Raw genomic sequence first — 24,564 nt, forward strand, 5'->3', positions numbered from 1 at the left:
TTAATACGAACGGCAACGCAAACGGATCGCGTACATCGATAGGTGATTCGTATTTTGAGGTCAGAGGGAGTGTACCCGGCCCTACCGAGGAACTGAGAGATCGCTTTGGATCTTCGGTTGGGAGTGCTTCGGGCGCATACATGCCTACTCCCACCACCGTTCATCCTCAGTCTCAACAGCAGCAACAACAGTCGCCTTCATCGAGGACGCATACACCTCTAACCGACGTTGCCGCCCACATTCCCGCCCACCAATCCCCAAAGCAGGCGTATCTCGGTTCGCCCCATGGCTCACCTCATGGACGGTCTCCGCCTAGGGCTGTTAAGCCTATGATGCGTATCGGATCCTCCTCCTCTTCTGGTTCGAATGGATCTGGATCGACAATGGAGGCTCCGCCGACTTCGCGTGGTGCTCTTACGCCTGTTGACGAGACCCAACCTGTCGAGTTCCCGCCTCCGCCGAGGGCTTCCACGGAGCCATTCCATGTCGGTGCCACAAACAGGAGCTTGGGCGCGCACAGTCGCCCACCCCCTGTTGTGGTGCCTTCGACCACTGATCTCAAGGCCGCTGGTGGAGCCCAGGCGTCACCGGTGGAGCAGAAGAGGGGTTTGATGTCGAGGTTGTTCCACCGTAGTTCGAGTTTGACGCATTTACACAAGGCCAAGAAGGGCTCCCGTACGCCTTCTACCGGTAGTGTGACTGCGGTCGCGGGAAGCGCGAATGGTACAGGTGTTCATACTCCCCCGAGTGCGGAGGGTACGCCGCCGCATAGCCCGCATAATCACCACTACCATCTTCACCTCTCTGGCCATAGCAAAGAAGAGAAGGGGAAGAAAGAGAAGGAAATTCCGACGTCTGCGCCGAAGGCTGTGCCGAGTTCGCAGGCGCCGGTTTATGGACCTGGTGCGCCGTTTTCTACGTCTGCGCCTATTCGACAGGGAAGTTTCTTGAAGTTTGTTAATGGGACAAAGGACCCGAAGCCCGCTCCTGAAGTTGGAAAGTTGCCGCGCAGGAATTCGCCCCCGGTTTCGGCTGCTGAGAAGAAGAAGTCGATGTTTGGATCTGGAAAGCAGCATCCCGGCAGCAAGGTCATCGCACCTCGTCGTTCGTTTTCGATGGATATCGGTACAACGCGCGAGGAGGAGCCGACGAAGACTGCGGAACTTGGTTCTGGCTCGAAGGTGATGAAGTTGCGTCGTGGCGCGACTGTTGACTTTGGTGAGGAACCACTCGTCTGCGAGCCTTTTGAGAAGAAGTACAAGGATTACAACTCTGGGTTCATGAAGTCTTCTGTCATCGGGACTGGTGCGACGGCGTTCGTCAAGATCGTGTGTGGACGGGATAACGGACAACTGTACGCCATGAAATCCTTCCGACCCCCGAATAAGGGTGAGGATCATAAGGAGTACGTCTCGAAGCTCGCCTCTGAGTTCCATGTTGCGAAGGAGCTGCAGCATGTTAACGTCATCTCTACGCTTGAAATGGTCTTGGATCACGGAAAGACGTATTGTGAGGTCATGGAGTTTTGCTCCGGAGGTGACCTCTTCTCGATCATTCAGAAGGGCTTTATGGGCACCGCTGAGAAGAATTGTGTTTTTAAACAGTTGTTGAGGGCCGTTGCGTACTTGCATTCGCAGGGTGTTGCGCATCGCGATATCAAGCCTGAGAATTTGTTGCTTACGAGCGACGGTGTATTGAAGCTTTGTGACTTTGGAGTGAGCGATGTTGTCGGCGTCAAGGAGGATGTCGAATACCTCGCCCCCGAACGTCACTGTCGTGGGATGTGTGGGTCCGAACCATTCATCGCCCCCGAGGTCTTTAAGGACAAGTCTTCGTATGATGGGTTCAAGCTCGATGTTTGGTCTTGTGGTGTGGTTTACTACTGTCTCTTCCACGGTGGCCACCCCTTCCATCAGGCCGATCCGTCGGACGTGATGTATGCTCGCTACGTCAGCACCCTCAACAAAGCCAATCCGGCCGAGTTGGAGGACCCGCTTGGCAAATGCTTCAAGCCCTTCGATTGTATGCCTGGGTTGACGAAGATGTTGATGTATAAGATGATGTGTCCGGATCCGGAGAAGAGGTGTACCTCTGCTGAGGCGTTGTTGGACAAGTGGGTGAGGAATGTGGAGTGTTGTGTGCTTTTGCCTGAGGAGCGGGAGAAGTTGGGGAGGGTTGATGTTGCGAACTGTAAGGGGAACCTGAAGGTTGCCAAGATGCACAGGCATTTAGCCGACTAAAGGGTATCTGGGGCGGTGGCAGGTGGTAGTGTTACGATATGACTGATGTGTGAAGCTAGTCTTCTATTACCGTTTTGTTACTTTCTGCTTGTCTTTATTTTGCTTACGGGGCTTCGTTCTCTTTATTGTTGGTGGTGTACGGTTTCCCTCTTTGTCATATTATAGACGGGTGTCTGATGGTACTGTTTACTGTTTACTGGGCGCTGGTTCTGCTTCCGTATAGCTATCGCCAAAAATTGTTGACGAGCTGAATATATCCTTTGCAAAATGTGCGAGGGGAACTCATTTCATGTTAGCTTGTGATATTACCCATCCTAGGCTACACCAGCTGTGACTATACAGCCATCAATCACATAATACAAGTCCATCGTAATGACTGTTGAGGTTGCTTCAGAGACAGCGTAGAGTACTTGACTCTCAAAACAGTAGTCGAAATACCGGTCCCCTTAATAAACCGTGAACAGATGACAAACGGCTCGGAATCATGACATGAATAAGGAACTGCGGGTCTCCTAATTGATGAGGCTGACGTACAAGCTGATAGTACGTTCAGGTCGAATGGTAGATCCGTCAAGTTCCGTCAATCCTCTTCTTCCTGCTTCGCTTGGACGAAGTGGCGGACGCATCGCCCGACATAATCTTGGAGAGAGCAGCGCCAGTAATTGGCGTAACACCCCTAGCCTTAGCAATGACGCGCATGTTCCTGTCTCCGGTGACCAGGACAGCTTTCTCCACTTCATCATTCGTAGGTCCCACCGCCAGCTGGGCACGCACAGCATCGATGATACGGTCATCAAGTGTCTTACGTCGTTCTTCCGTGGTAGCGTAACCTTCATCAAGCTGCTCCGAGCGGAAGGACAAATTTGTCAAAGCATTGCCTCTAGCAGTAAGGACTTTAAGCTGCCAGGCCGCCAGAGCTGCCTCGATTGTGTGGATCGCGTCCCGTGCGGCATCGCCCAACGGCGGTGGGTTGTTCTTCAGACCGTCAAGCTCGGTGATGACAACCAGCGGAACAATAATCGTCCAATTTCCGGTCTGTAGAGCAAGCTTGAACAGGTCCAAGTTCGAGACAAGTAAGTTTGTGTCAAAGATCAACTTAGTTTGCCCCGGCTTCACCACAACATCTTTATCTTGACCGATGGTGTTCGTAGTTGCCGCAGCACGATCGCGCACGGGCTTCCTCTGCTCAGAAAGCATCGCCTTGAGTTCGCGGCGACGCTGCTTAAGTTCCCTAAGCTCTTCGCTCTCGGCTTCCGCGTTGAGTTCTTCGTCGCTCTCCTGCCCGTCAGCATCGAAAAAATAGTCGTCGTCATCCGAGACATCTTCGGCAGACGTCGTACGATCTCGAAAAGATTCGAGAGTCGCGGCTTCGGCAAGAACTTGCTTTCTCAGAAGGAATGTCTCGGAGACAGAGAACTCACGCTTCTCGGGATGATACTGAAGAGCATCCACAACACGACAGAGCCTCAGGGCAAGCCATGCGATGCGCTCGGTTCTATATGCCTCAGCGTCGTCGTCGTCATCAAGGCAGCGTTCTTCGACATCATGCTCGTCTTCGAAGTCATTGAACCACTCGGAAGGAAACATTTTTCTCGACCAGTCCATGCCCCTCATCACCCAGTCTTCAGCAAGAGGCGTGCCTGCTCCCTGCGGGAACTCTGCGCCCACAACACCTTCATCCTCCACGGCCTGCATAGCGTCAGTCAAGAAGTAGGCGATAGCCTCCCATGGAAGTTTGTCTTCCAATGCAGATGCGACGGTGTGGTACGAAAGTACGTGCGTAAAAAAGGTCAACATCACATGCACGTGGGGGTAAACATCGGAGGTTCCCGTAGTGAGCGCAAGGGTTAGAACAGAGACCAAAAGCTGGGTTGCTTTTTGGAACACAATTTCATTGACAGTTGTATTTTCGTCCTGCTCAGCAATTGCAAGCTTCTTGAACGCGCTGGATGGACTGCCTTGGTCGTTTCCGAAAGGCGCAAGATGCTCTTGGTTCTCATTATCCGCAGCAGTAAGGGTTGGAAGAACGACTTCGTCGCTACCGGGAAGATCATGTGCCACGGCTGATATTTCGATCTCCGTTTCCCTCTCCTTCCGTCCTTCCTTGACCAACCGGCGCAGTACAGAATCGCGCTTGCCGTACTGGAACAAAGCAGCAATGTTCGCAATTGCCATCTTGGTACCATCGGGTTGCCAAGTCTGGTGTTCATCGAGCAAAGCGACAAGATCGTCCACCGCAAGCTCGAAGTCGTCCAACTGAACGCTCCCGAACAGCATGCGGTGCAAATCACTGAACTTAGCTGACGCTGGTTGATCGTCCAAGCTATTGTCCATCTGCATTTGGACGTACTCCGGGTTGAAAAGGGCGAGCATAGACTCTCTCGAACTAGAGAAGGGATGTGCTACAATAAGACTTGGTGCTGTTAGCATTAGTGCGTGAAGGACATTAAGATATGCGCATTACCTTCTGGAATAGTAGAACAATTGTTCCATACGGCTTCCCTCTCCAGGCGGAACCAAGACAGCCAGGTGATGATAGAGCCGCCCAACAGCTGGTTCCTTTTTGCTTGCTCTGTAATACCACATGCGTGCAACACCACGCCAAGTCTCGCGATCTTCCTCAACATTCTCTTCGATAGCCATTCTGTATCGGGCCAAATCACCGAGGCACTCCAACCACGTATTCCGGAAGATAGGAATAGTCTCCAGGAGTGTCGTCATGAGATCGTACGCAAAGTACAGGAAACTGAGCATGTGCTCAAGCAAGGCTGGTAAGCGGTGACGGAAGAGCTCTAGAAGGGACAAGATTGCATGACGCCAAAGCCTGCCAGGAATAGCATGCTTACTCGCCAACCTTCTGATCGAAACACCAGCAGCCGGATGTTGGCTAGTAGATAGGAAAGCGTAGTATACGTGAGCTAAACTTGTGTGAGCCGCAGCCAACGCCTGCCATTTAGCGTGATCCACCTGGGCAGTTTCTTCGTCGCCCTCGAAGTCCTCTCGAAGTCGCTTGGCATCTTCAGCTATAACATGACCTTCAAGCTTACTGAGCTCATCATGAACTTCGCGGATGGTGGTGACCATCTGATCGTGAGTAAAGGTATATGACTGAGCTCGTTTGACCACGGACTCATCGCCGTTGTGCAGATTTTGGTCAACGTCATCCGATTTTCGAAGCGTACCATCGGATTTCTTCAACAGAAATATTTTCCCGCCCTCTCGGTTTGTATCGCTGTTCGCTACCATATGCTGAAGAAGTCCAGAGGACGTAGAATTGGTTCCAGGGCGGGTCGTTTCCGGATCCCACAATCTTGAGTCCTTCCTTTCCACTTTCTTCCTCTCAGACCGGGAGCGTTCTTTGCCACTCCCCTCCCTGCTCTTGTCTCCTCTCTTACGGCTACTTCCTTTCCTCCCTAATTTGTCCTCTTGCGTAGCTGGTTGCTCCACAGCGTGTGCACGCTTCATCATGGGGACCGCGTCAGTACTGGGATTGAACAGCTTCCCGATAGGTTTGGTAGCAGGAGTTGGTCGTTTGGTGTCCAGTGTAGCGAGCGCACCTGGGTCTTGCGCGGAGTTCACGTCGTTCAACAGGATCGGAAGCGACCGGTCAAAATCAGGGTCGACCGGCGCAAGCTGCCGTTGCCTTGATGGAATATGACGATCTTGGTTGCGGGGCTTCGTGGACAAGTGGGCACGAAAACCGGGCGGCGCGAACGGAAGGGCCACCGCACCACGGTTTCGTGCGCTGCGCATTGCAGAAGGACCCTGATGTACCGGCCGTCCTGTATCTTCCTTCTGATTCCCGGTCATCTGTGCTGTGCCTGTCCCCGTGGGCTCTGCCGAGACCTTCAAGTCCTGCTGTGCCGTCGCTCCAGAACTTCCACCAGTGCTTGGCCGGGGTGGATCGGCGAGTTGTTTGCGCTCATTGGAACGTCGATGAGTAGCCCGCTGAGCTTTCACTATTGCATTAGATATTTCCATCGGCGCGAGGTAGCCGTGCCAGCCTCGTTAGGGCTTATGATATGTCAACTGGGACCGATTGCGACGATGAGGAACGATAATCATGCGGCACACGAGCGACGAGCGTGACAAAACTTGTAAGAGCGAGTCTCCGTAACGTTCTGAACCTTGATCCTTGAAGAACGGGTTCCAGATCTGGTGGATCCCTGTCGGCCTCCTCGATAGTTTTGCTCGGAATTGTACGGCGTTTGGGTACTCCTAGGCCTGGCCCTGACCCCTGAATGGTTCCGCACTGAGTACTTTGAATCTCGGGCAAAAATCCAACACCCAGAGAATCAACAGCACCGGCGACCAACGTCTAGAGCCTGGCAACCGATACAATACCCTTTCGCTCTATCATTTATCACGGCATCCGCGGTATGAGTCAGTAGTGTTCTTCTTTCACTCTAAGCGAGGCGACCGCGATGTGCAGATGTCACTGATTTCGCTGTTTACTATTGGGAAAATGTTCATCCCGGCACAACAAATACGATACTACGTCAATCCTGTTCGTCTAGGAGAACACGGACCAAGCTTTGTGAAGGCACGGGCGCCTCCAGAGCGGCCAAAGGAGGCCACGGCTGACACGAAAGATGGCACCGACAATATCCCACCCTGGGCGCTACCCTTCGCCTCTTCTCGGATTGATGATGTAGTTTGTGCGTCAAATGCTACCTGGAGCTACGATATACCTCCATCTACGGCACAGAACGATGTACAGAAAGGAATCGAAGAAGACGAACCCCTCTCGGCCTGGTTACCACCCGTCCCATCTTCTCATAGAGACGACGCGGTATGCGTGTCGAATGCTACGTTGAGTGACGATATCTCATCGTCTGCCACATCTGAAGTATGGCCGACATCTCGACCAGAGCTAGGTCCTGTATCCAGAGTTGCGACTTTGTGGCAGAATCTGGCTAAAAGAAGGGATGGCTCCCGCGATTATGATCACGAGAACATCGACCATTTGTGGCATGTACGCGACATTGCTGAAGATAGTGAAGCGTCAAATCGTTATACGACTGAAATGATAGTCAGCAAAATAGGCTCCTTGTACAGGAGGGGCCAGGTCTCGATGATTCCGGCGCTTTTTGAGGAGTATTTGCAGGAATGGAAGGGAGTGCCTGACACTCACGTGGTAATGAAAGTTATCAATTCACGTATGCGGCTTGGAGACACACACTCGCTTGGAGAATTCGTGTTGCGTTTGGTGGACAGAGGTTTCATCCCGGGTACTGGGGTTTATAATTTGCTCTTGAAGACGCTGATTAAGAACCACAATATGCTTGCTGCGTTGGAGTTCCTGAGGGTGGTTATGATTCCGATGGGTTACGAGGATGAGCGGACCTATCAATTGCTCATGAGAGGCTACTTGCAGCTTCCAATAGGTGCAAAAGCTTCTAGGAAAGTTCAGGATGTGTTCAACTCTATGCAGAGGGCAGGAATTGGTATCATTCCAAGCGTTACTACATACAATATCTTGTGTGCAGCGTACTTTCGTGATGGGGATGAAGAAAATGCAAGAAAGGTGCTGCGCGATATGACCTCAAGAGGCATTCAACCTAACGTCCGCACGTATGCCATTTTGATCCAGGCCGAAGCGACCCTGGGTCGCTGGGAGGAGGCGAAGAAAACATTTCGCACGCTTGATGCCATGGGAATTTCTGGGAGTATGCATGTTGAAACCTACAATTCCTTACTGAAAGCACCGCGGCAACTTTTGCAGGATGCGGAGTTCACCGAAATCTACGAAGATATGAAAAAGCGCGGAGTTGAACCCAATATGAACACAATGATCATACGTCTCAAGCGGTTGCTTTGCCTCCGTGATATGGACGGCGTGGAGGCTTTGTTCAAGGAAATGACCGACATGAACCTGCAGTCTGCCCAAAATCAGCGGTCTCTTTCTGAGATGTTCACTCGGTTATTGCTTCATGTCTCGAAACCCGGGACGGAGACTGCCTTCGTCGAAACATTACAGCTTTACGAGGGGATTGGCGAGGAGAGTAGGCATCTTATCGACCATGTGGGGCAGAACATTGTGCTTGATTGTATACGACGTCTGCGAGGAGATAGGAGAAGAAGGCCTTTCGACGTCCCTCAACGATGGGCAACAACAATGTTGCGCCTCGACTACAGTTTGCAGTTCCGATCACTGTTCTTGCATGGCTCATATTACCAAGTTCTCAAACTGTATGAAGAGCTTCTCAGTTGGAATGTCCCTTTAACAATGGGGGTGGTTCAGATCTTGGTTCAGGGATTTCTGAGAATGGGGCGTGAAGATATTGCTCTGGACATTGTCAAGAAAAACCAACCGGCGACTCATTTGGATTCTGTTGTTCTTCGATGCATCATGATATCGGAGTTCGTGAACGGGAAAACGTACCCTTCCGAGGAGGACCAAACGCTCTTCGTCCGGAACCTTGACAAAATCCTTGCTGACACGAATCTTGTTACGTATACCGCGGTTGCCAGCACTCTGCTGAAGATGGGCCAAGCGAAAATGGCTCTTGACGTATTGCATCGCCATCGGAAGGAATATCCCGATGAGAAGTGGGACCTTGCGGCATATGCGGTTCTTAGCAAAGCATACCGAGCTATGTATGACTTTGAGGGTATGTTAGGGGTTGCTGCAGCAGTGCTGAATACTGATATCAAACCGAACGGTCAATTTATCCGTAATCTCAAAGGCGACCTTTCCAAGGCTACGGGAACCATGGATATTGCAACGTTAGAGAGTACCCTTGCTAAGGTTCGGGCAGCACTTGATGAACGCCGGAACCAGTTGGATGACACGTTAACGCAACGCATGGACGCGGACTTGAAGAAGTTAGCGGTGGGCAGACGCGGGTCCGCCCCTAAAATACCTTCCTGAAGGATTAATATCCGGCAAACACTTGACGCACGCAGGAAGAAACTGGGGGTTTTGGGACCCAGGTTTTGCTACCCAGGTCCTCTGAACCAAGGATAGCGTCAGCATTCAAAAGTACGGCGCGGGGGTCCGCCTGCATCAGCGGAGACATTGAGATGGTAGATGTGTGCAAACGGGTTTATTACGTTTTGAGGTTGGGATCATGTGGCGTTTTCGGGTTTCTCATTACCATTGCAATTGCCATTGCAATTGTACCTAAGTCTTCTTCAGTTTCAGGCATATTTTTTGGTAACTGTAAGACATAACATGACAGCTTGCATAAGATATATGTGGTATATTCTGGACCGACGTCTAATAACCCTTCTCCCTGGAAAACAGGTTAACCACTTCCTTCCCATCCTTCAAGCGACGGAGATTCTCAACCGTGATGTCAACAACTCTCTCGTCGTACGCGTTACTTGCACCACTCACATGCGGTGTCAGAATCACATTGTCCAATTTGTAGAGCTCGCTGTCCGACGGAAGTGGTTCAGGCTGAGTTACGTCTAAGGCCGCACCACCAATCGTCTTCTCTTTCAATGCGTTGATGAGTGCATCTTGATCCACGACATCACCACGTGCGACGTTAACAAGGAGCGCGTCTGACTTCATCGCCTCGAGCTCCTTGGTGGATATCATGTGTTTTGTCTTTTCCGTTAGGGGAACAGCGAGGACAACAATATCGCATTCGCTGAGGAATTCATTCAACTGATCCGCTGAGTACCACTTTTCGGGGATATCGCCTTCAGGGTCGCCAGTCCCCGGCGGGACGTAACCCGTGTCAGCACTTTTCTTGCCTGAGCCTGTAAGTGCCAATACCCGAACTCCAAACGCCGCCGCCAACCTCGCAGTATTCCGACCAATGGATCCATACCCCGCGATCCCCATCGTCCTCTTGTATACCTCCCTCGTCGTCCGGAGCATCGTCATCCTCTCCGGTGGTTCGGGCCACCGCGATTCGTTTTTGAGAGCGATGGAGTGAGGGAAGAGGTGGTAGTGTGCCAGGGTTGTCATGAGGACCCATTCACCGATTTGGGGACCGTGGACGCCGGAGGCGGTGGTGATCTTGATGGTGGTGCCGGTACAGATGGGGCGATGGGCAATTTGGTTTGCGCCGGCGGAGTAGAGTTGGACTATATCACCAGATCAGTATGGGACAGAGCGGGAAGAGAGGGGGGCGGAAGGGACGGACTCCATTTGAGATTTGGGGCTTGAGAGGGTTCTGGGAAGGTGAAGAGTGTTAGAAGGACAGTTGTCTCCTTCCAGACTTCCGCGGGGATTTCCTTGGAGTGCTGGCCTGGAGCAGCGTCGGGATAGGAATGGACGGTCAAGTCTGGATAGGCATGGCGGAGACGGTCGATGAGGTCGTCTGAGAAGGGACGAGTGATGAGGAGAACTTCTTGTGAGGCCGTCATTGTATGGATACTGATCAAGGTCGATGGGATCCGTTGCTTTGCGGGGAGAGAGCCTGTAACCGCAGCATCCGAGATCAACGACGTCAACGTCAACCAGCCGCCGAGCAAGCGGTAGAAATAGCCGACATGGTTGACCTGATGATGCCGTGCCGAGCTGCCAGTACATAATTGAACTCTCCAAGCCATCGACCTTCCCTTCACCCAACGGTAGGACCTCACGTGACCCGTATACGTCCTTCGCCCCGCGGGGGTGAACCCATCAATTGCAACCTCCTTCGCTGTAGCAGTTCACAATGTCCGACGAAGCACCGGCACCTATTGTCTCCTTCAAAAAACGCTCGAACAACCGCAACACAATCCGGAAACGCCCTGCATCCCCACCACCAGCTCCCAAGGAGGAGTCTTCGGACGATGAATTCATTTCTGACGATTCAGGGGACGAGGAAAGGGATCCAGCAATGCCGAGGGTGAAGAAGGTTAAGAGGAGTGGTGGGATCAGGGAGGGGACGCGGAGGGAGAGGAAGGTCGAGAAGGAGGATGTTGGGGTGACGTACGAGGGTGATCGGAGTAAGACGGTGACGAAGACCAACGACGCGACACGGGAGAATACGGAGTCAGCTCTTGATGCGGAATACCTTCTGGGCAAGAAAGCCGCGGCACTACCACCGACAGACACAGAAGACGGCCTCTATCGCGGCCAAGCAAGCTACAAACCCCTCATCACCCCAAATCCCGACCGAGCCACCTCAAAATTCACAGCCAAAGGCCCCATCAAAGCACCGACGAATATCCGAACAGTCACGGTAATCGATTACCAACCAGACGTCTGCAAGGATTATAAGCAGACGGGGTTCTGCGGGTACGGTGATTCGTGTAAATTCTTGCATGATCGGGGTGATTATAAAGCCGGGTGGCAATTGGATCGGGAGTGGGAGGATGTGCAGAAGAAGAAGAAAGCCGGAGGCGAAGCTGATACTACCTCCGACGACAAGAAGAAGGAGGAAGAGGACGGAGAGGAGATTCCGTTCGTGTGTCTCATTTGTCGGAAAGACTATAAAACCCCGATCGTGACGAAGTGTGGGCATTATTTTTGTGAGGGATGTGCGTTGCAGCGGTATAGGAAGAATGTGACGTGTTTACAGTGTGGAGCGGGGACGCAGGGGATCTTCAATGTTGCGAAGGGCTTTAAGAAGAAGTTGGAGGAGAGGAGGAGGAGGCAGGAGGAGCGTGAGCGGGGGGAGCCTGGGCATGGGGAGGAGGGTGCTGGTGGGGTGGAGATTGAGTTTAGCGGTGGTCCTGAATGAGAAATGGAAGAGGCAGATTGGTAGGAATACCATTCGATTACCTATATTATGTTCAGTGACTCTGCCTTTCGAGGTCATCGACCCTCGCGATTGAAAATAAAGAAATAACGCCAGCCCAAAACCCAAAATTGGTCCAATAAGAATGAAGCTCCGTACTCGCCCGTTGATAATGCGTACACTCATGGCCATCATCCATTGCATCCTACACCTCACTACTTCTCCTTAATAAAATCCGGATCGAATCCATAGATGGGTCGTCCGCGGCGTTTAAGAGCATAGATAACGTCTTTCACCACCACTGTCTTGCGGTTTGCGTGTTCGAGAAACGCGCAACAGTCATGAAGGACACCCTGGAGGAAGTCGCGCATGGCTCCACGAACCTCGCCGTAAATCCCAGCACTGATACGCTTTACACCGCCACGGCGGGCGAGGCGCCTGATGTCAGGCTTGGTAATACCTATCCATCCTTGAGTTAGCAGCTGCTCCCATCCCTTCCTTCATTGGAGCCACGGTGAGAGTGTACCCATGATGTTGTCGCGCAGAATTCTGCGGTGACGCTTCTGAACGACGCATTTACCGCCGTTCTTGCCGAGGCCTTTGCCTCCCTTTCCTCCTCCGGGAGCCATTGTCGGTGTGGTGGGGAGGTTTGCGGGGTGGATGTGGGATAAGGATGGTGTATGGGATGGATGTATGGGTGACCTGCAGGCGGTTATGTCAGATGGCTATATGGCCATGCTCTGAAAAGTCTGGATTAAGTAACATAACATAATATGATTCTGATTTTGCTTCCTTTGCCTTCCATCATGCTTCATCTCATTGGACCCTGAACGTGCACAGTCCCGGCCGCGATACATTGTTTACGTGCCCCTGAATTGGGATATACGTCTCCAGCGGTAAACAGAGAGCAGCTCACATCAACAAAGCGCCTGGCCAGGCAGAGAGAAACGAAGTAGAACAGCTGAGCAACGTTCGCCAGTTACCTACGCTCTCTTGCTGCCGCGTATCCATCTACAGCTCACGTCGCCATCTTTCGGTCGCTATTACAGTGGACTACGCTCTTTTGTCCCGCACGACGTAATCGAAGATTAGAAAAGAGCATATATTATACACAATCATGGCCGACGACCCGGCTACTCCAAATAGGTCCGCGTTTGCGTTGAAACCAGCGCTACAACCACGACAAACACCAGCAGCCATGTCTGTCGACACCCCAAGCTCAGCCATATCGACTGCTTCAACAATGTACAATGACTCTCCTTCTGTGGTTAAGTCAAAACTCGAATCTAAACATGCCGAGATTATCGAGCAGCTAAATGCGGCGGGTATGCTCGGCATCAAGTTGACGCAACAAAAGCAGAAGTATGAGGAGCGCATCAAGCAACTGGAGGAGGAGAAGGGTGAGAGGCTGAGTCCAGAAGCTCAAGCGCAGCTGGAGGAGTTGGCGAGGGAAGCCGCGGAAGCTGAGCGTGAGACCAGACGGCTGCTGAGTGGTTCATTGCGAGACAAGGAGAATGAATCGCCTACACGCAAGAGCCTGTTCGCTTCGCAAGGAACGGTATCGCCAAGCAAGAACGCACTTCACCCACGGGGTCGCCGCTCCAATCGTGACTCCAAGATTGTTCGACCCAACGACATCGAATTTGCAGCAGAACTTGGCCAGAACATGATTGAGGAGATTCGACGGCTCAATGCTGCGCTTGCTGAGCGGAATGAGGAGCTTCAGGAGTTCAAGTCTCGGAATATGGATATGGAGAATATGGTGGCAGAGTTACAATCAGGTGTGCAGAGATTACGGAGCGAGAAGCATGATGATGAGGAGAAGATCTGGGATTTGGGTGTTCAGGTGCAGACACAGACCGACGAACTCCAGAAGACACAGGAAAAGATTGAGAGACTGGAGGCTGAGACCGCTCGTTCTGCACGTGAGAGAGAGGAGAAGAACCAGGCCATCGACCAGTTACAACAACGTGAGGAAGAGCTCGCCCGGGAGAAGGAGGACGTGAAGGCCAAGCATGAGCTTGAACTCGCCAATCTTCAGAAACGGGAAGCTTTCTTGAGGGAAGACAACGAAAACCTCGAACGACACCTTCAGGAACTCCGCGTGGAACTCGAATCTCGACCGACGCCATCGAAGGCTATGTCTGTGGAGGAGGTGGAGTTCGAGGCCTTCGATGACGATAACTTCTTCATGGATAACGCCGTGGACGAGTACGGTCCTATGGGAAGCCCTGTAAAGGGCACGCCCAGCAGAAATGCCACTATGGAGTCCGAGACCGCAAGAGCCAGCTTGGCACATGCCTATCGTATGCTTAAGTCTCAAAGGATCAAGATGAACCAGGAGAGGGCTGAGAAGGCTGAGCTGAGAAGGCGAATTGCAGAGCTAGAGGGCGAGACTGACACTGCAAACCGTAGGGCTAAGAAGGCTAAGGCTACGCCAGCTGCTGGAAAGCACAAGAAGGGTCTCAGTAAGTCCGCCGCTGACTTGCTCGGAGATAACAGGCGTCCTAGAAGTGAGGTTCTGTCTATGAGTTCGGAGTTTGACGACTCTCAGGAGTGGGATGATGCCGAAGAGGAGGAGCATCTCGTCGATTCCGACGGGTTCAAGATTCCTAGACTCAACCGAAGCACTGCGCCAAGGTTTGCACCACCTGCTCAGCCGCCGTTTGCTCCCAGCGTTCGATATTCGACCGCATCAGAATTCGAGACCGATGCGTACCAGACTGCGAACGATGCCTCTGAGGTGGATGATGGTATGGCTACAGAGACCGATGCGTACAGGACTGGTGCTGAGAGTATCATGAACTCAGAGGAGGAAGAGGGCGAAGTTACTGAAACTGATGCTAACTCGCCCAAGCGCATGGACAAGCCTAGCCCCAACGCATACCTTGACTCAGACTACTTGCCTGCTCAATCGTCGAGCGACAAGGTCCCTGATGATCACTACGCAAGTGAGGATTCTGAGCCTCCCAGTCCTACAGTGGGCAGCGCTAGGAAGTACGGTGGTCTTGGAAGTGGCAGACGTGTACCGAGTGGAGGGCAGTCTGGATTCCGAGGCGGTATGTGGAACAAGAGGATTGATTCGCAGAACTTTGCAAGGTCTACACCGAAGGCATTGTTTGACGAACTTGCTGGCGACGATGGGTCCCCAGGAGCTGGTAGAGGCATGAGGCAATCCGGAAGTATGGCTACGATCGTGCCGGAGGACAGTGTTGTGCGTCCTGCGGAGGAGATTGCGGCGCTTGAGACCAAGAGCAAGGAGCTCGAGCAGTTGTTGGTCGAGCATGCCGAGCTGGAGGCCAAGTTGAAGGAAGTTGAGCACACTGTCGCGGAAACTACGAAACAGCGCGGTGAATTGCAGGCACAGCTGGGAGAGATGGAGGCTAAGGCTGCTGAGTCGGCGAAGTTATCTGTGGTCCATACGGAGCTTGAGGAGAAGTTCAAGAATGTCGAGGTTCAACGCACCGCCGCCGAGAACAAGCTTGCCGAACTGCAAAAGACTGTCCAGGACTCTGACACACGAGCGAACGAGGCTGTCAATGAGTTGGCACGTACCAAGGAAGCTCTTCACAGCGAGATTGCTGCCCTGCGGAAGACGCTGGCGGAGCAGACCGGCGTCTCCCAGGCTTTGCAGGAAGAGGTGAACACTAGAAGGGACGAGATTCAGAAGCTCAAGTTGACTCTTAACGATAAGACATCCGCTTTGGATGCTCTCCGCAGCGATGTTACTACAAAGGACGCAAGGCTGAAGGGACTTGCAGAGCAGCTTGCGACTGAACATGCTGTGCTTGCTGCCACCCGTCAACAACTGGTCGATGAGGAGGCTAGAGGAGGAGAGGCTGCACATCGCCTCGAAGCAAGTGAGATCGAGATCCAGCAGAAAGCTTCGGAAATCCAAAGACTCAGTCAAGAACTCAGCGTGCAGCGCGCCGCCGTTGCCACTCTTGAACAAAAGCTCGTGGACGGGGAGCGTAAGGTTGTCGATTCTACGGCGCAATTGGACGCACTCAGCACAGAGCTCGAGTCGGCCAAGAAGGCGCTTGAGGTTAAATCCTTTGCATTGACATCCACGAAGACAGAGCTGCAGAAGCTTCAGTCGGAATCTTCTGGTTTGCGTGAAGAGATGGACAGCCTGAAGCAGACACTTACGTCCTCAGTGACTGAGCTTACCACTCTCAGAGAGCAGCACGGTAATGTAACATCCGCTTTGACCGTCAAGGAGTCCGAACTCTGCACCGTTCGTCAGAATTTACAGGAGAAAACAGACGATGTTGAAAAAACCCTCGCTGATATACTCATTGCCAAGAAGGCGATTGTTAGTCTTCAAGAGCAACTGAGCGACGCGAAGGAGAAGGAGGAAGGCTTGGTCAAGGACATTGCGGCTAAGAACACCGATGCTGCTACAACGAATGAACTCGTCTCCTCTCTGCAGGACAAGATCAAGAACGTTGAGGAACAGTTGGCTGAGATTTCTAAGCAGAACGGTGCTCTCCAAGCGGAACTCGCAAAACGCAGAGACGAGTGGGACAGTGTGCAGAGTAATCTTGCTGAGAAGGACGCAAAGCACAAGAATTCGATCGAGGAGAAGGAGTTGGCAATCAACGAGAAAACCAACGAGATTACCAAACTCTCCTCCGAAGTCGCTGCTGCTGCGGTTACGATTGAGGATCTGCGGAAGCAGATTTCGGAAGGCGAGAAGGAAGCTGCTACGCTCGTTAATGAGGTTGAAGTGAAGTCTGCTGAAGCAGAACTTGCGAAAGCCGATCTGCACCAAAAGTCAGGTGAACTCGCGGCTCTGGTCGAACGCGAACAGGTATTGCAGCAACAGCTTGTCGAAGCTAATGAAAGTATCGCTGGTGCCCATGCACAGATCGACACCACGAAGGCTCAAGCACGAGAGGCTGCAGAGCAGGTCTCGCTTGAGCACAATGTAATCTTGAAGCGTGTTAAAGATGAGCATGATGTCCTCGAACAGGCGCTTGCAGAAGCCAAATCTGAGACTGCTACTAGCCGTGCTGGGCTTGAGGCCATCATTGCGAACAAGAACGCACAGTTAGATGCCGCCAAGGTTGTGTCGAGTGAGAACGAGGAGCAAAGGAGGACTTTGGAGACCCTCTACAAGCGTGTGGCAGATGCCGAGAAGGAGGCTACCACGTTGAAAGCTGAGCGTAGCAATGAACTCGTTTCAAGAGCAGAACAAGATTCAGTCATGCAACGTGAGCTTGACACCAGAGCTACGCAAATCGTTAGATTACTCGAGAAGGTGTCGTCACTTACAGCTAGAGTCGTTGAAGGTGAGAGCCTGAAGGCAGATCTTGATGACAGGACTGCTGAGCTCGAAGATGCTCAATCTACCTTGACAGACCTTAGCGAGAAACTGCGTCACACTGCGGGCAGGAACGTGACCATGCGTAAAGAGGTTGAGGCATCCTTGAACGAAGCTAGGGCGAATGCTGAAACAATCTCCGCAAAGCTTCGGGAAACACAAGCCGAGCTGGTTGCTGCTGTTGAGAGTGCCGAGACCTTGCGTCTGGACTTGCAGAGCAAGATCGAGTCCTTGAGTGAGGAGTTGAAGGTGAAATCTATGAGGTTACAGAACGTTCAGGCTGAGCTTGCTGCTTCTGGGGAGAGACATAGTGAGGTTGCCCTTGTACTTGACGATGTCAAATATAAACTCGGAGTCTCACAGGCAGCATATCAGCACGAGCTTTCTCAACTTCAAGCCGCTCTAACCGACAAGTCGAAGCAGCAGAATATCTTGCAAGAAGCGCTTGATCGCAAGGCATCGGAGGTGGAGGGGTTGTCAAAACAGCTTCTCTTGCTCCAGAAAGCTAAGCTGGAGGGCGAACAGGCCGCCGAGCTTACGCAAAGGAAGTTGCAGCGTGAGGTTGAAGCCGCGTCCGAGTGTGAACACCTGCTTAAGGCGGATTTGGACGTTAAGACTGATGAAATCGAGGAATTACAGGCGTCTATCACTGAGCTGAAGTCCATCGTTGATAGCCTGCGAGGTCAGGTGGATGAGGCAACTGCTGCAACCGCTCGTACCGAGGACAAGTTCGAAGCGGCTCGACAGGAGCTTGAAGGTGTTGCCTCGAAAGTCCGAGAGCAGGCGGCCAGTATTGACGCAACATCTGCACAGAGGGCTAAGATCGCGGCGTCGTTGGAAGCGGAACGGAAGCTGAGTGATGGTCTTCGCAAGGAGCTGCTCAACAGTCAGTATAAGATTGATACGTTGACTGGCGATGTCGCTGCTGGTAAAGGTGACACCGCGAAGGTCCGTAGCGAGCTAGTTGCCACGAAGAACGAGCTTGAACGTGCACGTTCAGAAAATCAGTCTTCCATGGAAGCCCTCGAGGAAGCGCGTGTGGAGATTGCTTCCCTCAAAGCCGAGTTGCAGCGTTTGACAGCTCAGCTTCGAGAGTTGCAGGAGTCTGTCATGGCCGCTGCTGCGCGTGAAAGGGATAACTTTGTTTCCGCGCCCGTGACTGACAGCACCTTTGATTCACTGCTGCAGTCAGACACGGATTACCGTCGTCGAGACACAGTTGCAACTTCTGTCAGCTATGGGGGTATGGATGAAGAGGCACCTTCGTCAGTCGTACTTGCCGAGCCTCTGGCGAGAAGACTCGGTTCTGAACATCGTACTGGCGTTGTTGGCTTGCTGGAGCAAGATGCTCAATCGGATTCGGCTGGGAATGCCGCAAGCGAGTCTCTTGGACCTCTTAGGAGATCTCCGCCTTTGCAATCACTGGCCGCCTTTTCGCATGCTCCATTGTCTGTTGAGGCATCGAAGGCCACTTCCCAAGGCGTGGTAGAGCATTCGCCTCCCACAACAGACAACTTGACTCAAACAGACGGCATCCCTTCCACCAGCAACTATCTCTACATTCGCCCCGAGGCACCTACGGCACAGCCGCAATCTATGGGTCCGCCAATGGCTCCTACCAAAGCACCGGATGCCTCGAGATTACGCGCTGCCCGTAGTATGACTGCCGTTCGATCGAACGCTACGGCTACCAGGGAACAGCGCGGCTCGATTAGCAATGCTCACGGACACCGTAGATCCGTTACAGATGATGCGCGATCGCGTAGAACGTCATTGTCCTCGTTCAGATCAGAGCTGGATGAGCGTCTACGATTGCGTGAGGACGATATGCAGGATACCCGACCTAACGGAACAACGGATCCCAAGACGTTGCAAATTTTGATGCAAACCATGATTGGCGAGTATATGTGGAAGTACACTCGAAAGACGTTAGGCCAAGATTTGTCAAACAATAGGCACGCACGCTTCTTCTGGGTGCACCCCTACACGCAAACGCTGCACTGGAGTGACAAGGATCCTCAAAATGCTTCTGGCGAGGAAGTCAAGTCCAAGTCTACGCCAATCGAATCCGTCAGTGTTGTCGTGGACGAGAACCCTTACCCTCCGGGATTGCACCACGAAAGCATTGTGATCACTACTCGCAAGCGATCCATCAAGTTCACTGCACAAACACGGAGCCGTCATGAAGCATGGTACAGCGCGTTGTCTTACCTCATCAACCGTTCTAATAGCGGTGGTATGGAGGGCAATGTACAGGAGGCTGCTCCTGCCTATAGCGAAGATGATGTGCGGGAGTTCAACCCATCCTACAGCAGGCGTGTCCATGGGTCTTTGTCTTCTCGTGGAACAACGACGTTGTCTTCGCCAAGCACGTCAGCAAAGAGTACGCCTCAGCTCCAGCAAAACGCTGTCTTTTCACGGATTAGCAGCATTTTCCGAGCCAATACTCTGAATGCTACACCAACGCAACGCAGCACCGCGCTGGCGACCGAAACCTTCGATGCCAGTGATGCATTTGATAGTGGTGACCACCACCACCATCACCACCACAACCACAACTCAATTAGAGATCGGGGTCAGTTGGAGAACGTGAGGGCGTGTTGCAATGGAAAGCACGATGTAAGCACCTTATCAAGGCGAGGGCGGCATGGCCGTCAAGAGCATACAGTTGTTTGATGTTATAGCTACGGACCGGCGTTATCTGCTTATACTTGAGGGACTAGTTAACTTCGCTGGTCGGGATAATGTAGTAATGATATATTGACTCGATATTGTCATGCCAGTCTGCCCGATTGACAATGGCATATGAGTCAACCAAGTAAACTCCAAACACTGCCGTCTCAATCAAAGTATCGTATACATCAAACGGACTCCACTTTTTTGGCAGCCCTTCCTTGACATCTGCCCCGTCCCTAATCTCACTCAGCAAACTCCCGTGCCACGCAGAGCGCTTAGTACTTGACAGGAGTGTGAGGGTAGTCAAGCTTGATGCCCTCCTCCACCATTCTCTTCTTAGCCTCCTCCATAGCCCATGTCTGAATACTGAGAAGAACATGTCAGCAAAATCCTGCATTCGTGTGAGCGCCGTTGCATACGTAGTGTCAGGCCTGTTGTAGTACAGAATTCCTCCAATGACAAAACAACCACCATAGCCGTAAACCCAGATGTTTTCCCAGTCCTCCTTCTCGCGCTTCTCTCCTGGTTTGAGGCGCTTGTGATATAGTTAGCATTTCGACGCAATGTCGCCAATGGTCATAGATTGACGTACCGGCTCGCCAAAGAGGTTTCCTGATGGCTCATTGAAGGGGAGCTGACCGCCGGATCCATTGCGGACCTGCTGGCCTCTGCGAGCGACACGAGTAAATGGGAGACGGCCCAACGGCAGAGATCGGATGCGAGGCAGCATTGGTTATGATGTCGGGTGATATGGGCGTGTGTGTGTTTGTATGTATCAGTATAGATTTCTTGGAGTTCAGTCCAGCCGGTCTGCTTCATGCAGGCCGATGCAGCTGTCCAGCCGGCCGCGGTGACCATCATGGAGGAGTACGGAAAATACGAAATTCTGATATGAAAGTAAAGTGCTGCCCATTGCAAATCGGACAGTGTGTTTGATGGTTTGTCTTTCATATCCCTATGACTAGAACTCAACCGGTCCTGCGTCCGCATCCACATCCTCATCTTCAACAGAATCCTTCGGTTCTTTTGGTTCTTGTCCCTCGGCCACTGCGTTGTGTCGTCCGCATAACTTAGAATCCTCGCCACACTCTCCTCTTCCGCACTTTCCAGCGGCAAGAAACTGATGCGAGTGATGCATATAAAATGTAAATTTGTGTGAATCTATTGATCACTCGCCTCTCGCTGCAACTGCGTTAACGTCCCTAATGGCATTGCAAGTGCAGATTGAAACCCAGGTGCGCGTTTGAATCTCGACGGCTGTCGAGCAGGTGGTGATCGCGCTGCCTTGGGTTTGGATTTGATCATACCGCCAATCGTCAACGTACTTTTCTTGGACGGACCTGCTGCAAAGAGAGAAGCCATGTCAAAGTCGTCTGACTCAGGCTCTGATATTTCGTCGTCGTCCGGTCGCGGAAGATCTGAAGGTTTGACCTGTTTCGGTAAACGGCCAACCTCCATAATGTCTTGTGTACCGGCTTGTGCTGACAAGCCAGTGATATCCTCTGCATTGCTGAAGTCCAGTTCTTTGGGTGATGTCTGGGCCCGTGGTATCACGGATGCATCCTTTCTCGGTGGTGAAGTTGCGATGGGTGACAATGGCTTCGGTAATGGAGGCACAGTGCGTGCATAGATGTGATCGTCCTTAGGCTCTTCCTTGATGACAACCTGGGTGTCTGGTATCGTCTGTCCCTCGTTCTGCGTGTCGAGGTTGAGCTGCGGGCGATGAAACGTGTTTCGTGAAGGATTATTCTGCGGCCGCCCGCCCGCCGCTATTGCATCCAGCTTCGACCGCATCCTTTGTTGAATGGAAAGAGCATCCTCGAAGGGAGCAGGTTCTGGAAAGGATGGTCCATCTGACACAGGCAGGCTAGTTCCAGCGCTTTTGGCACGCCTATCCTGTATGGGATCTTTTCGCTGCTGATGCCGGTTTGTAGGTGCAGGCCGTCCTCGACATGGCATTGGGGCTTCTCTTGGTAACGCTCCTGTTTTAGGAACACTGTGCAGATTTGGTCTCTGCTCTTCCGTGTCTTCGCGATAATCGTCGAAGAATTCGTCTGGAAGCGAAAGATCGGGGGTTGCGCTCGGCGTGGCCATGCTTCCATGCGCATGTCCAACTAGGCCATTGCCCAGATTATTTTGTTCCAACGAACCTGTACGGGATACCGCACCTGGGGTAGCGTATCTTCTCTGTTGCTGGTATGGCTGCGGTGTTGCGGGTTGCGTTACAGCCGGCCCACGCTGCTGCACCTGCGGTCTTTGAAGAGACATCTGAGCAGGTAGTGCATTTATTGGCTTGGTTGTTGGCGCCCGTAATGGACGAGTTGGAGTTTCGGTCTGATTATATGCGGTCCTAAACGCCGCTGGTTGTCTTGGTGAAACCGCAGGCTGCAGAGGTCCCCGAACAGACGGCGGCTGCAGTGAAGGTAATCGAAACGAAGGCCCGCTCACCGGTGTAGGTAACGCAGATCGTCGTATGATAGACATTGTTCGATTTGGTCGTAATGTTTGCCGTACCGGCGTCTCCATATGCGTAGCGCCGTAGGATGGGCCCTTCGACATGACAGCTCGAGGTGCAGCTCCAAACCTCTTCACCCCCGTCCTGGCAGTCTTCTCCTGCGAGACATCGTCTAACGGTGCTCCTGACCTCTTCCGCACGAGTATTGGCGTGATGTCAGTCTGTGTAATCTCGATCACCCTCTCTACCGTGACTGTGTGCCGATCAAATCGAACTTCGTCGCCGACTGACGGTACCGGGTGATTCGGCAGGAAAATGCTGTCCGTAAGCGTCCGTGTTTCATCATAAAGCATTGCACGAAAGTTGAACGCATGGAAACGAAGGATGCCATCGTGCCACACCTTCTGCTTCTTGTGCTTGTCAGGCGTATACATGACGGCGAATTCATGCACGTTTGCCAGCATCGGCGGTCTGGGAGTGTCGGACAACGCCATTATGATGATCCGAACACCCCTTTCCTTCAGCTTCGATTGCTATACGTGTACGTCTGCTCTGTTGACCTGTCAGTCTTTCGTTGTCTCTGTGCTGTGAGTCGATATTTCGAGGCGCAAAGGGCGGACGCGACTTTGGATATGTACGACATGAAGTTGCATTTCGACGCGTACGAGCACATGAACTTCACCGGGTGTGTTCTTTTGGAAGTATGAAGAATAAGAATGCATTGAATGAGAGATTACTCCGAAAACCTGAACGCCAAATGATCCCCTGATATCACCCTTGAAACCCTGGCAGTTGCCCATGCCCACGTATCCGTAGATAACACATCCTAGAAGAGGCTCATTCTCATGATCCCTTCATTGGTATCTCCGATTCCTCCGACCGGCTGCGTCTTCTTCTGCACCGGGCTCTCCGCTTTGATTGGTCCTCCCGGCCCACTGGAACCACTTCCGTTCAAACCAGGCGAGACCGCGCGTCTCTTCATGTTCCCATACGGTTCGAACCTCGTATCTTCGTGCATGCTCTTTCTCTTCCTGCGAGGTAACGATGGTGGGAAGAAAGTTCCGGAGCTAGCTGGTGAGGAGGCGAGAGGTCCACTGTTGACCATAGGGATATTTTCTGACTGTTGGCGGGAGAAATTGATAGGAGTCGAGGTTGTTGACATTGCGGGCAGTGGTTGAGCCCATGGGAAGGACGGTGTTGTTGGGCGATTGTTCGGATTTTCCGACGGTGTACCACATGAACTCTCCGTGTTGGACGGTGTTGGAATATCATCGGCCATACTCTCATCATCCATCTCGCTCCTGTGCCCCTTGTCCCTAACAGAACCGGAAGCTGATAATGAAGCTGAGTCATGATCTCTCATGGACCAGCTTTCGGCATCTAAGAGTTCGTCGACAGGGTCGACGGAGACTTCACTGTCCGTGGTGGGCTCTTTGCTGAGCATGTTTGTGAGCGCTGCCTCACGTTTGACCTCGAAGTCAAAGGGATGGGTTTCATCAGCAAGTGACGCTGCAACTCGGCTGAGAGACTTTGGTTTGGGCTGCATATATCCTGTTAGCATGGGTGTGAAGACGTCAAATATCATGCATACCAGCAGATTAGACCGCCTCATGAACACTCTCTGTAGAGGTTCACTTCGCACGCTGTACGGCACACTCTTTTCGATCTTGACCGGTGTGCCATTTCCGCTTACCAGCCCCCTTAACTTCTCCCGATCTACTCGCGGACTCTCTCCCTTCTGACTTGAGAAGCTCTTTGATCTGACTCGCATTTCAGCAGGTACGTTGCCCTGTGCTGCAGGATCATGATCTTCCTCTTCGTCGGACTCCGAATCTTCTTCGGAATCATCATCAAGGTCCATTGATCGGAACCTCGTTGGACTGCCAAAACTGCCAGAGTTAAGGAAGGAAAACTCGGGTCGATCCGAAGTAGCCGGAGTTACCGGGGATGATTCAATTGTGGTGCTCTGGTGGAGATTCTGCCAGCATACAGTCAGATAAGAAAGTACGAATATCTTTGAAATTACTTACCGTACATCGATTCGGCCTCCTGGCAAACGAATATGCTTCCAAGAGAGGTGGAGGTGCTGGTGAAGCCCCCGTACCAGTGGTTGGTCCCGCAGGCGAGCTCGTGACAGTCATTCGTGTGTTGCTAGTTGGACGGCGTGCAGGAGTAGATGGAGTGGATCCGGGCAGCCCTTGTGGGAGCGCCATAGTCCGATGGTCGTCGGTTGTGTGGTGT

General features: G+C 52.4%; 8 protein-coding genes across 8 annotated transcripts; 3 read left to right on the forward strand and 5 right to left on the reverse strand.

The window, feature by feature from the left end:
• Nucleotides 1-1,349: 1,349 nt before the first annotated feature.
• Nucleotides 1,350-2,138, forward strand: SAICODRAFT_43945 (kinase-like protein; the record flags this gene model as incomplete). Its single annotated transcript, XM_019168757.1, has 1 exon — nucleotides 1,350-2,138. A coding segment is annotated over one exon (789 nt), but the record flags the coding sequence as incomplete, so codon positions are not given.
• Nucleotides 2,139-2,810: 672 nt separating this feature from the next.
• Nucleotides 2,811-6,221, reverse strand: SAICODRAFT_5582 (uncharacterized protein; the record flags this gene model as incomplete). The annotated part of the gene is made up of 2 exons (XM_019169403.1): nucleotides 2,811-4,653; nucleotides 4,705-6,221. 2 exons carry the CDS (start codon nucleotides 6,219-6,221, stop codon nucleotides 2,811-2,813), a joined length of 3,360 nt encoding a protein of 1,119 aa, XP_019026074.1.
• Nucleotides 6,222-6,705: 484 nt separating this feature from the next.
• On the forward strand, nucleotides 6,706-9,114 carry SAICODRAFT_5583 (uncharacterized protein; the record flags this gene model as incomplete). The annotated part of the gene is made up of 1 exon (XM_019169406.1): nucleotides 6,706-9,114. The coding sequence occupies one exon, from the start codon at nucleotides 6,706-6,708 to the stop codon at nucleotides 9,112-9,114; it is 2,409 nt and encodes an 802-aa protein (XP_019026075.1).
• A 128-nt stretch (nucleotides 9,115-9,242) lies between these two features.
• Nucleotides 9,243-10,620, reverse strand: SAICODRAFT_89058 (uncharacterized protein). The gene is made up of 2 exons (XM_019171606.1): nucleotides 10,343-10,620; nucleotides 9,243-10,283 (listed from the first exon to the last, which is right to left on the reverse strand). Exons 1-2 carry the CDS (start codon nucleotides 10,563-10,565, stop codon nucleotides 9,463-9,465), a joined length of 1,044 nt encoding a protein of 347 aa, XP_019026076.1. The 5' UTR covers nucleotides 10,566-10,620; the 3' UTR covers nucleotides 9,243-9,462.
• A 223-nt stretch (nucleotides 10,621-10,843) lies between these two features.
• On the forward strand, nucleotides 10,844-11,874 carry SAICODRAFT_29175 (uncharacterized protein). Its single transcript, XM_019167341.1, has one exon. The coding sequence runs from the start codon at nucleotides 10,859-10,861 to the stop codon at nucleotides 11,867-11,869; it is 1,011 nt and encodes a 336-aa protein (XP_019026077.1). The 5' UTR covers nucleotides 10,844-10,858; the 3' UTR covers nucleotides 11,870-11,874.
• A 207-nt stretch (nucleotides 11,875-12,081) lies between these two features.
• On the reverse strand, nucleotides 12,082-12,495 carry SAICODRAFT_53365 (histone-fold-containing protein; the record flags this gene model as incomplete). The annotated part of the gene is made up of 2 exons (XM_019169213.1): nucleotides 12,082-12,326; nucleotides 12,393-12,495. The coding sequence occupies 2 exons, from the start codon at nucleotides 12,493-12,495 to the stop codon at nucleotides 12,082-12,084; spliced, it is 348 nt and encodes a 115-aa protein (XP_019026078.1).
• A 7,648-nt stretch (nucleotides 12,496-20,143) lies between these two features.
• Nucleotides 20,144-20,598, reverse strand: SAICODRAFT_33623 (uncharacterized protein; the record flags this gene model as incomplete). The annotated part of the gene is made up of 3 exons (XM_019168305.1): nucleotides 20,144-20,234; nucleotides 20,288-20,403; nucleotides 20,461-20,598. The coding sequence occupies 3 exons, from the start codon at nucleotides 20,596-20,598 to the stop codon at nucleotides 20,144-20,146; spliced, it is 345 nt and encodes a 114-aa protein (XP_019026079.1).
• Nucleotides 20,599-23,149: 2,551 nt separating this feature from the next.
• Nucleotides 23,150-24,464, reverse strand: SAICODRAFT_5590 (uncharacterized protein; the record flags this gene model as incomplete). The annotated part of the gene is made up of 3 exons (XM_019169410.1): nucleotides 23,150-23,863; nucleotides 23,915-24,301; nucleotides 24,354-24,464. 3 exons carry the CDS (start codon nucleotides 24,462-24,464, stop codon nucleotides 23,150-23,152), a joined length of 1,212 nt encoding a protein of 403 aa, XP_019026080.1.
• Between the last annotated feature and the right edge of the window lie 100 nt (nucleotides 24,465-24,564).

Source organism: Saitoella complicata (genome assembly GCF_001661265.1).
Source record: "Saitoella complicata NRRL Y-17804 unplaced genomic scaffold SAICOscaffold_4, whole genome shotgun sequence".
Classification (NCBI taxonomy): Eukaryota; Fungi; Ascomycota; class Saitoellomycetes; order Saitoellales; family Saitoellaceae; genus Saitoella; species Saitoella complicata.

What these genes read in the sequence shown, in the direction of transcription:
- SAICODRAFT_89058 (XM_019171606.1), bottom strand. Translation starts at nt 10,565, where the DNA reads ATGACGGCCTCACAAGAAGTTCTCCTCATCACTCGTCCCTTCTCAGAC. An exon ending in AGCCCCAAATCTCAAATGGA is followed by an intron (nt 10,284 to 10,342) that starts GTCCGTCCCTTC and finishes CTGGTGATATAG; the next exon opens with TCCAACTCTACTCCGCCGGC.
- SAICODRAFT_29175 (XM_019167341.1), top strand. Translation starts at nt 10,859, where the DNA reads ATGTCCGACGAAGCACCGGCACCTATTGTCTCCTTCAAAAAACGCTCG.